The 11,737-nt window shown below is 31.4% G+C and overlaps 2 protein-coding genes across 2 annotated transcripts, besides 12 other annotated features; one reads left to right on the top strand and one right to left on the bottom strand.

Annotated features, from left to right (window-relative positions):
* Window positions 1–75: 75 nt before the first annotated feature.
* Window positions 76–515: a mobile genetic element.
* A 118-nt stretch (window positions 516–633) lies between these two features.
* Window positions 634–748: a mobile genetic element.
* Window positions 749–880: 132 nt separating this feature from the next.
* Window positions 881–994: a mobile genetic element.
* Window positions 995–1,128: 134 nt separating this feature from the next.
* Window positions 1,129–1,242: a mobile genetic element.
* A 131-nt stretch (window positions 1,243–1,373) lies between these two features.
* Window positions 1,374–1,487: a mobile genetic element.
* Window positions 1,488–1,619: 132 nt separating this feature from the next.
* Window positions 1,620–1,728: a mobile genetic element.
* A 139-nt stretch (window positions 1,729–1,867) lies between these two features.
* Window positions 1,868–1,982: a mobile genetic element.
* A 4-nt stretch (window positions 1,983–1,986) lies between these two features.
* Window positions 1,987–2,049: a mobile genetic element.
* Window positions 2,050–2,117: 68 nt separating this feature from the next.
* Window positions 2,118–2,226: a mobile genetic element.
* A 162-nt stretch (window positions 2,227–2,388) lies between these two features.
* Window positions 2,389–4,410: a mobile genetic element.
* Window positions 4,411–4,733: 323 nt separating this feature from the next.
* Window positions 4,734–4,770: a mobile genetic element.
* Window positions 4,771–5,847: 1,077 nt separating this feature from the next.
* Window positions 5,848–6,048: a mobile genetic element.
* Window positions 6,049–6,657: 609 nt separating this feature from the next.
* Window positions 6,658–9,090, top strand: TVAGG3_0659490 (uncharacterized protein; the record flags this gene model as incomplete). The annotated part of the gene is made up of 1 exon (XM_001305274.1): window positions 6,795–8,906. The coding sequence occupies one exon, from the start codon at window positions 6,795–6,797 to the stop codon at window positions 8,904–8,906; it is 2,112 nt and encodes a 703-aa protein (XP_001305275.1).
* Window positions 9,091–10,517: 1,427 nt separating this feature from the next.
* TVAGG3_0659480 (uncharacterized protein) lies at window positions 10,518–11,514 on the bottom strand (the record flags this gene model as incomplete). The annotated part of the gene is made up of 1 exon (XM_001305275.1): window positions 11,332–11,514. The coding sequence occupies one exon, from the start codon at window positions 11,512–11,514 to the stop codon at window positions 11,332–11,334; it is 183 nt and encodes a 60-aa protein (XP_001305276.1).
* Between the last annotated feature and the right edge of the window lie 223 nt (window positions 11,515–11,737).

Here is an 11,737-nt window from a genome sequence, read left to right as displayed (position 1 = left end):
ATTTTTCATATTCAAATGGACTGAGTGTTAACATTTAACATTTTTTGCTAATTGTCGTCAAAAATTAGGCGTAAAAGTGGGGGACAAACTCGCCCATTGTCACTTTTCATTAACCTTAAACTTGTAATTTTCATTATTTTTAATTAACCTTATTTCTTTCCCAATTCCTGATTTATTTTATTCACTTACTATTAAAAGTCACATTTTAATAAAATATAATAATTTATTTATAGCATTTTTTACTATACTGTAATAAAAAATTAATTATAATAAATTAAATGTTTATTAAATCAAATGTTTTCTTTGCAATAATATTTTTAATGTTGAGTAAACAATGTTGGGATCAAGTGTATCATTTTTCAGACCTTTCTGAACAGCTTCAAGCATACTGATGCATTCGACTTTTTTAAATTGTGTCATTTCTTCGAAATCTCTTGTGACTTTTTTGATAACTGTTATATACGAAAACGATAAAAACGGTTTGACAGAAAAGTGACAACTTTACGTGTCAAAAATATAAAAAGTGATATTTTATTCATCATTATCTTCTTCATAATTTATTTCATATTCTTCGTCTTACCAACAAAAGATGGGAATGTGAACAATTGCGGGCAATTTTTACCATTTTGGCTTGAACTAGAGCCTGCGAGGTACATGGATAGTATCAGTACCTCACGGCTCTAGTTCTCTATATGGCGCCGAGAGAATTTTGGTGAAATGTGGTCGCATTTCACCAAAATTTTTCGGCGCCATAGGATGAATTGGAGGGTGAGAGATATTATTTCATACAATACTACTCTCACCTCCAATTCCCAGCCAAAATGGCTAAAAATTGCCCGCAATGTGAACAATTGCGGGCATTTTTAGCCATTTTGGCTTGGAACTAGAGCCTGCGAGGTACATGGATAGTATCAGTACCTCACAGGCTCTAGTTCTCTATATGGCGCCGAGAAATTTGGTGAAATGTGGTCGCATTTCACCAAATTTTTTCGGCGCCATAGGATGAATTGGAGGGTGAGAGATATTATTTCATACAATACTACTCTCACCCTCCAATTCCCAGCCAAAATGCTAAAAATTGCCCGCAATGTGAACAATTGCGCGGCAATTTTTAGCCATTTTGGCTTGGAACTAGAGCCTGCGAGGTACATGGATAGTATCAGTACTCACAGGCTCTAGTTCTCTATATGGCGCCGAGAAATTTTGGTGAAATGTGGTCGCATTTCACCAAAATTTTTCGGCGCCATAGGATGAATTGGAGGGTGAGATATTATTTCATACAATACTACTCTCACCCTCCAATTCCCAGCCAAAATGGCTAAAAATTGCCGCAATGTGAACAATTGCGGGCAATTTTTAGCCATTTTGGCTTGGAACTAGAGCCTGCGAGGTACATGGATAGTATCAGTACCTCACAGGCTCTAGTTCTCTATATGGCGCCGAGAAATTTTGGTGAAATGTGTCGCATTTCACCAAAATTTTTCGGCGCCATAGGATGAATTGGAGGGTGAGAGATATTATTTCATACAATACTACTCTCACCTCCAATTCCAGCCAAAATGGCTAAAAATTGCCCGCAATGTGAACAATTGCGGGCAATTTTTAGCCATTTTGGCTTGGAACTAGAGCCTGCGAGGTACATGGATAGTATCAGTACCTCACAGGCTCTAGTTCTTTATATGGCGCCGAGAAATTTTGGTGAAATGTGGTCGCATTTCACCAAAATTTTTTCGGCGCCATAGGATGAATTGGAGGGTGAGAGATTTATTTCATACAATACTACTCTCACCTCCAATTCCCAGCCAAAATGGCTAAAAATTGCCCGCAATGTGAACAATTGCGGGCAATTTTTAGCCATTTTGGCTTGGAACTAGAGCCTGCGAGGTACATGGATAGTATCAGTACCTCACAGGCTCTAGTTCTTTATATGGCGCCGAGAAATTTTGGTGAAATGTGGTCGCATTTCACCAAATTTTTTCGGCGCCATAGGATGAATTGGAGGGTGAGAGATATATATTTCATACAATACTACTCTCACCCTCCAATTCCCAGCCAAAATGGCTAAAAATTGCCCGCAATGTGAACAATTGCGGGCAATTTTTAGCCATTTTGGCTTGGAACTAGAGCCTGCGAGGTACATGGATAGTATCAGTACCTCACAGGCTCTAGTTCTCTATATGGCGCCGAGAAATTTTGGTGAAATGTGGTCGCATTTCACCAAAATTTTTTCGGCGCCATAGGATGAATTGGAGGGTGAGAGATATTATTTCATACAATACTACTCTCACCCTCAATTTTAATTACTTAAACTCATTCTATTTTTTTGACATGTAAATGTCACTTTTACTGAGATCTGACACAATGTCAGATCTCTTTTTTCGTATATAAGATAACTTTAACACTTCTCTCTGAATCCAGACCTTTAATTTGCAACTTAATCAGGAATGAAGGAACAACACTGGAATATAACTCGATGACAAGTTCATCGAGTCGAAGATTTCGCCTTTCTGGGAAGTACTGGTGATTCAAAACCTTGAAATGTGATTCCGAGATGTTGTTTGTTCCATCTCCTTCATTTCTATAGCGAAGCATCCACCTGTCAAGATGATGGCGCCACTGTTGGTCAAAGTATTCACGGGCAGCAGGTTCCTCATTTAAAATTTCTTCTAAATTGTTGTAAACTTCATCAGGATCAATTTCTTCCTCTTCAGAACCAAAGACCAATAACTTCATTAAGTTATAGAAAGTTTCGAAGTTGGAACGATCTTGAAACTTTTCAGCCTTTCTCATGACAGCGCGCAACACATGAACGCCACACCAAATGATCTGGCATAAGGGGATGGCTGTTTCAACAGCATTTGTGATTTGAGGTGCGCAGTCCATTGAAAAATAAGATGGTTCGCGATTGATGGAGCCAAAATATGCTGTGAGACAAACTTGTATATTTTCACTTGTGTTGGGCCAAATGAAAAAATACAAAAACGGAAAAACAATTGATTCCGCGAATTTGCCAGTGCGGCATAAATGGTATGCGAGAGCGCAAGAGCTTATAAGTGGAATCAATGTGATAAGTTTGTATTTGATGTGAAAAAAGCATTTGCTTCGAATGGGCGTAATAGAAAATCATACGATCTGCTCGTGAATAAACTCGATGAGATCATCCGGAGAATGACTCTTAACCACGTCGACAAAAATTGCAAGAGATGTAACATCATCCGCTGAGAAACGGGTATTGATTGCATGAAGGCGTTTAGAAAACTTTTTTAAAGCATCTGTAGATTGTTGAAACATTTCTGAATGATCCCACTATCAAATGGATATTAAGATCTTTGAAACACCTTAATTGTGCGTAAACACGGTCTTGATTGATTCAAAATATCTTGTTAAATAAGATCTATAAAAATATGATGTAATTTGTTGTGATTTGTTTGGAAAAGGGCAGAATGATTGTGGGTGTTAATACATTTTCGTATGTGTACTTGTCATCGGGAAGTGTATCAACAAGGAAGCGACATGGACAATTCGGCAACTTACAATTAAATTGGATTTGATTTCTTTCTTTCCTAGTTTTATATGAATAACTACAACCTGCTTGGATTTCTTGTTGCACTCCATACTTAAGCAACTCGATATATGTGAGTTCGTGATCTTGATCTGCATTAAAATGAAATGATTTGAAAGATAAAGAATTTTGAATATATTGGTCTTATTTTGATAAGCTTGGTCGTGTTTTGAATAGCTTGGCCATCTAATTCAATTATGATCTTTGAAAATTAGGTGAAATAAAACTAAACATAAATGTAAAACTAGGGATATGAAATTTTGGTTGTACACCACTTGTATGTCCGGATACCATTGTGTCAAATTTTTTCTGAAATTAACTTTAAAAGTACTAAGTAAGATCATGAGATATAGCAATATATGTTTAAACCAACTTATATTTTGGTTGTACACCACTTGTATGTGCCGGATACCGTTGTGTCAAATTTTTTCTGAAATTAACTTTAAAAGTAAGTAAGATCATGAGATATAGCAATATATGTTTAAACCAACTTATATTTTGGTTGTACACCACTTGTATGTGCCGGATACCATTGTGTCAAATTTTTTCTGAAATTAACTTTAAAAGTACTAAGTAAGATCATGAGATATAGCAATATATGTTTAAACCAACTTATATTTTGGTTGTACACCACTTGTATGTGCCGGATACCATTGTGTCAAATTTTTTCTGAAATTAACTTTAAAAGTACTAAGTAATATCATTTATTTTTGCATAATATAATGCCAATATGGTTTCTTTTGATTTTATTTCATTTATAAGCAAATCAGATTTACCCAAAAACTCCACTCCATAAGCGTTCATTTGCTAAATTAAAAAGTGACAATGGGCTAGTCTGTCCCTTTCTCTTAGGCGTAAAGCAAAAATTGATATTTCATATGGTTTTATGATAGATAAGCATTATATTCCCACTCATTATATTCGTAAATTTTGAGGTTTATCCTTCGCTTTTAAGATCATTGAATTTGATTTTTATATAAAATAGTTATATATTAGAAAATAATATGAGTTTATGTGATATTATTTTTCAGAAGATTTCATTCTATATGCCTATGAAAAGTACTCTCAAAACTAACTTTTTCCTAATTATAATTAAATCTAGAATATTGTATTATGCTTAGTATTATTTCATTTTTCTCATTCAATTTAGAATTTACAAATGTCAAAAAAATTGAGAGCTGTCACTTTTGATGAATTTCTGTTTATTACATTTTAAAGTTTATTTTTAAGTTTATTTTTTAAAAAATTATTTTTTTTTATTTTGTAAATGTCAAAAATTTTAAAGTTTATTTTTAAGTTTATTTTTTAAAAATTATTTTTTTATTTGTAAATGTCAAAAATTTTACATGTCAAACGGTTTTTGTAAATTCTAGTAATTTGGGGTCCGAGGGGCGTAGACCCTTGGTACCGAATTACTAGATACTAACTAAGGTGGCCAGCCTAATGTCTATCAATCTTTAATATTAGTAGTAATTTCCCGCATTTCTGAATGATGATTGATTAGCTTTGTTGTTATTGATGTAAAACTGGATAAGTATTAAATAATTATATTAATCTTGGCCAGGGGACTGCTGATGGCCAGTCAGCAGCGGCCACTATGAATCATTATAATTATTTAATACCTAAATTGAGGTAAAAAGCAATAAGAATTGCCGAGCCTCATGCCCCTACCTCATATAAATAGAATCACACTTTAGTGAATCAACATCTATAAGAATGAAGTGTTTTGAAGCTGAAATAATATTGAATAGAAATTAATTTTTTCTGAAATTTTGAATGAAATTATGGGAAATAAAAAAATTACTAAATATTGTATTCATACAAATATATTATTTTAAAGGAAAAATAGATGCTGATAGAAACGATGAAAATTTTTGAAAACCTTACAATTAATTTATGTTCGTTAACCACAGAGCTTGCAATCCAAAGCTCACGTTAGACAACAAGAGTCATGAAGTCTCATACTAAGGGATATCCAACATATATTTTAATAATCTAATGTTTGTGACAAATATTCAACATAAAATTAAGTTTTCGTTTCGTTACAAGGCATTCATACTTTGGAGATATCATATTTAATGTACAGAAAAGTTAATATTAAACAATACATGCTAAAGAATTAATAAATAAGATAATAAAATAAATTTATACGTAATTACTTTCATTTAATATGCTTTATGCTGTATAATATTGATTAAGAGGCATTAAAAGGTTTCATAGTCTGCTTTTATAGGCAAGATTTTTGATAAAAATTTTAAATTTTGAAAAATGATGAGAAAAGGAAAAAAAGGTAAATGAGAGCAAGAGGAGGGAAAAAAAGAAAAAGAAAAGAAAGGGAAGTAAAAAATAAAAGAAAGAAGGACATATAAAAATTTAGATGCGCATTCTTAATGCCGAGGCGGCTTGCCGCCGAGGCGCGATTTTTTTAGGCCTCTACGGTAACCCGGCAATGTTTTTTTAAATTTTGTACAGCCCTATAATTAATAGCAAGTTTCTAAGAAAATGATTGATAAAAATCCAAGACAATGTAAAGAAAATATCTATCACCATATGTGAACAGATCTCCTTTCACAGAAGTTGATGATCACACTCTTATAAATCTAATAGATAAAATTATCATCAAATGGACGAAAATATCTAAACTAATGAATAATAGAAGCAATGCAAGTTTGAAGTCTAGGTGTAAAGTTTTAAAGAGGAAGCATATATAATTATTTGTGAAAAAGAATTCTATTGATAATAAACTCATTACAATGCAAGTTTCAAATAATAGACAACAAGATAATGATCACATTCATGATTATTTCTCCCAAATAGATGATTTATTTATAAATTTTGATGATTATGACCCATTATTTGAATCTTTTGTTTAGTACTTTAAGAGTTATCTATTTGTGTAAAATATTATTCTTTCTTATATTGAAAATCCTAAACATGACTTAAATAAAAACTTTTCAGGTAATTAAGCAGCATGAAAACACATTTCACGTGCGTAAGAATTGCATAATGTTTCCAATGATATCTTAAGGGGGATCATTATAAATAATGAAGAAACATTAAGAATAATCGATGAAATGATGTATGATTGGGAATAGAAAAGAAATATCAAAATTACCTATAATTGATAAGATTTCAGCTGCATAAATTTCAATGTGATATTCTATATTAGTAATGAACTTTTTCTGGAATTATCAGCGCAATCCTTTCATTCTGTAATTTGTTTTTCAAAAAAATGGATTTGAATGGAAATCAAGCTCAGCAGAATCCAAAAATAACATTTAGCCAATACATATCCGCAATTAAGAGGGATATTTCTTATCTTTATATCCCTTTTTCAAAGCAAACTCAGTTTTCTAATGAAATAAATCGAGCAGATCTGATAGGAAATGAAATTTTAACCCTTCATAATAGATCAAATATCTCAAAAGTTGCTTCCTATAAAGCAATTTTGGATGAAATTTTGAAACAGATTCAATCATATTTTTCTCAACCACTTGAAGCGATAATATCCGACTTCGTCAAATCAAATCTTGATGAAATAGAAGCTACAGTGATAAACTTGATGGAAAATAAAAATAAAACGAAAACAACGGAAAATGACTACCAAAAATCCCATTTTTCAAAGCAAATTGAAGAAATCCGATTGCTCCTTAGTAATTACAAATCAAACCAAGATGTTAATGATTCTATTTTAATGAATTTGAACATTTTATCTGGAGATATTCAATCCGAATTTTCAAATCAGTCAATGAATGCAGTCAAAGGTGCATTTATCTCCATAAACAACTCAATAGAGTGTATTACAGCTCCTAATAACATAATTTCTTCGTCACAAACCTATATTCAAGAAATAGAACGATTAAACAATCAAATAATCGATCTATTGAATAACTTTGTGAATAAGCAACCTATTTCTGCTGAAAATTCTGAAGAAATTGAGACAACAACTGAAAATGAAGCAAATACTGAACTTGTCAATCTACAGAAGCTCAAAGACAATATAACAAAAGAGATAGATGCTGAAAATCGTGAAATTTCCGACATGAAAACAGAAATTTTAAAAAATTACAAAGAAATTCAAGAAAGAGAGGAATATTATGAAACGTTCAAGGTTCCACAGGATACCAATGACATTTATATCGAATACACCCAATTACTTTCTCAGAAAAAGGAAATCCAAAACGAAATTGAAAAAATTGAAAGTCAAAAACGCGAAATTGAGCAACAACTGCTCACCAGTATCCCCATTTCTCCAGAGACCAGAAGAATGCAAGCTCAAAATCAGTATTACGTGAAATTAAACGCTGCATACGAGAATTTCAACCGAAAAATGCTCTGGGACATCCAGAACCTCAATGTTCTGACGAGAGAGATGATGAACGATGGCTCCACTGTTGTTTTCAACAACTCCCAGCTGAAGAACGAGAATTTGAAGCTGAATCAGGACATAAACTCGGCGGAAAGCGGCCTGGCCTTCATAAACCAGCAGAGGGATGAAATTGTCAATGTCATTGAGGAGATTTATTCCACAGAAGAAGTAGAAACAGCAATTTTTTCGCTGATTTCGGAAAATTTTGACGCAAAAAACGAAAAAACTTTTGTTTCCGAGGAAATAAAGGCGTTTAGAGGGAGAATACAGAGTGAAGAAGATCTTGTGAAGGCTCTGAATAATCAGATCAATGAAAATGAAGAAAAAGAACAGAAATCTTTGAAAATAATTTCAAATTTGCTTGAAAACATCAATAAAAAGATGGAGGAGCTCAGAAACTCTTCAAATTCTAATAAGGTAGAGCGTTTGCAGCCAAAGGAACTTCTGAACAGAGCAAAATTTGATGAAAACTCAGTAATTTTCGATGATTTGATTAAATTGCAGGTAAAGTATAAAAAATTGTACTTCAAAGAGGATAAAGATAATCCGAGTGATGAACTGCTCAAGATGAGTGAAAAACTCTATCAGAAAACTGATAAATTGAAAAAATCTGGAAATTTGGAAAATTTAAAGGCAATTAAAAAGTATTTTGCTGATCTAGAGGCTCAAAGGGATCGAATTATTCTCCACGCGACTCGTGGCGCTGAGAAACAGACGGAATTGGCGTTTTCCGAAAATGATCTTGAAGAATCCGAACTAAATCTCACTTTATTAGGCTTGAAAGCAGAAAACTCTGGATATGAAGTCAAATTCGATCAGAAAACACTAGATCGAATTGAAAAAGCTCGATCAAAAATGTTATCTACGCTTTCTGACCTCAAATTGTTTGATGACTGGGTAAATTTGTATGTAGATGAAGATGAGAAGAAGAATCCTTTGATTGATAAGATTAATAGTTTAATTGAAAATTCTTGAATAAATGTTTGTTTGATTTCTTTTTAAATTATAATTCTTGACCTATTTTTAATAAGTAAATCCCTTTTGTATGACGGATTAATTAATAATGATTATTCAAAGTGTATTCGATATATAATGGGAATTTTTAGAAACTCATCTATGTTATTCATGCGGTACCTATATATTTCATATTAAAGTGAGTTACATACTAATTTAATGGCTGTTCATATTATTTATATCATTATATTGTTAATTTTATCCGTATTAATAATAATATTAATGGTTTCATTCTAAAATACGCAAGATTACTTGAGGTCCTTGCATTGTAAATCTAAAATAAACGCTTATTCAAATATAAATTCATTTTTGTTTTATGATAAATCTTGCAAGCTTTAAATGATCTGATTCATCCTCATATATTTTGCATTAGGCCCATAATACGAACCTGTAAAAAAAGCAAGTTATATATTAAAAAGGCATAAGAGTTTACAAACAAACAAAATATATAAGATATAAGTAATTAATATAAGTTAATAAATGGGGAGAAGCTTCCTAAACTTTTTAATCCCATAAATATGGTCATTATCTGGAATAAAGAGTTAAGCGTCATATGTCACTTTTTGTACTAAGGAAACATCGACTTTATGCGTTATGACTTTTCGATGAGGAAACAAGTGTTCACGTATTATAAACTTCCTTATTCCAATAAACCAACCCTAAACATAATTAATTCTAAGAATGATAATGGTCTCTTTTCTATGATAACCAAATCAATTTGGTTATCATAGTAAAGCACCAAAAACAGGAATAGGAATCGACAATATGGAATCACGAATCAACTCTAACAAAATGGAATTGGAAAATTCTTGCATCTATTCTTTATTTATGCAAAATTTAAATTTCAAACAAAATTCTCGTACTATTCTCAATAAGATTTGCTGAAACTTATTATTACTCTTATACGAAAGAAGATTTTTCATGCTAATTTTATCGAAGAACTTTATCTTGCAAAATAAAATACTCATTTCCTAGAAACTTAGACTAAAAACGGTAACAATGAATAAACTTCAGTCTAAAAATTAAATTCGTACTACTGTAATTAAATACTTATCTTTATAAAAAAATATCATTTTTTTTTCCAGTGAAAAAAAGATGTGACTTTTATTGATTGATTGTTTGTAAACATTGCACTTTGAATAAGTATATTTTGTTTAAATTTGCACTTGGAATAAATATACAAAACAACACTGAAATTCCAGCTACTTTTCAATACTAATCATTTTTAAACATTCATTGTCCGTTGATTAGTAAGGCAAATGTTCGATTTTGAGCATGCATATTCAGTGAATCAATGCATTAATTAAAATCAATGAAGGAAAGGGGATAAAACATGAATTGCAACTATGTCGCTATAAAGATATATGTCTCACAAATTGTTAGAATAGAGTTCTTTCATAATGATTGAATATTCTTTCCTATTTTGGTTATTACACGGAATTTCCTTCCTAAACATATAATGTCTTCCTTATAAAATGACTTGCTTTCTTTGAAAGCTAGTATATTTTAACATTTTTGAAAATTTTTATATTTTTTTTTAAGTTTTATTAAAACAATAGAGATTTAAGTATATCCCCTCTAAAATAAGTGTTAATAGTATAAAATCAGGTTAAATTTGATCTAATATGAGTAAAAATGTAAAAAAGAACACACTCATTTTGCATGTAAAGGAATAATCAGAGTTATTCAATAACATTTTACGTATTAAATTATGGAATTACGATATCTTTTGAACAAAATTCAACGTAATTAGCAGAATGAATTTAAAAAATTGCTAAAAGAATGATGTACATTGATCATGCATTAAAGTATCTTAATAAAAATGCAGTAATATACAATGATGAGCAAAGCAGATTTGAATCAGAAAGAAGATTTGCTTAAAAAATCAGTTGAGTCTTCTCTAGTTTCCATATTGCCTATTCCTGTTTAAACGCGGTTATTCCTATTCCTGTTTTTGGTGCTTTACTATGATAACCAAATTGATTTGGTTATCATAGAAAAGAGACCATTATCATTCTTAGAATTAATTATGTTTAGGGTTGGTTTATTGGAATAAGGAAGTTTATAATACGTGAACACTTGTTTCCTCATCGAAAAGTCATAACGCATAAAGTCGATGTTTCCTTAGTACAAAAAGTGACATATGACGCTTAACTCTTTATTCCAGATAATGACCATATTTATGGGATTAAAAAGTTTAGGAAGCTTCTCCCCAATGGAGATGATGTCAACTTTGAATTCAGGTATGATCGATTAAATCCTAATAATATTGTATAATAAGTATCTGAATTTTGTTAAAATTTCTTCTGGAAACCCAAAGTAATTTGAAGGTTATAAGAAATGGGAAAAAAGCACAAAACATGATGGGAAGCAAGTTACAGAACTCTTACGTCATTATTTCATAAGATTCATCGTCCGAAGAGCTGTATCTCTCAGCTTCTTCGAAAGCTTCGTTTATGTAGTAATGATTCATGAGGCTTAATGCCTGAGCTTCACTGGAATCTTCGGAATCTGAATATGTGATAATTGCGTACTGTTTTTGGTCATGATTTTGGATTTGGTCAGACATTATAAAATCTGATTTTGACATTTATCAAATTTTTCAATGTGATATTACGATCGCAATCGGATAATTATTTTATTGATAATCTTATTTAAAGCATTATAATAAATGTTAATCCTTTTATTGGAGATTTTTCACTACGCTTTTTCATATGATGTCGATGATGAGCGTTAGAGTAAAAAAGTTGGATTAAGTGGTGATAACTTCTACATAATGATTTTTTGGAAAT

This window comes from Trichomonas vaginalis, chromosome III, assembly GCF_026262505.1.
Source record: "Trichomonas vaginalis G3 chromosome III, whole genome shotgun sequence".
NCBI classification, from domain to species: Eukaryota; Parabasalia; order Trichomonadida; family Trichomonadidae; genus Trichomonas; species Trichomonas vaginalis.
This window is presented reverse-complemented; position numbering and strand designations above follow the sequence as displayed.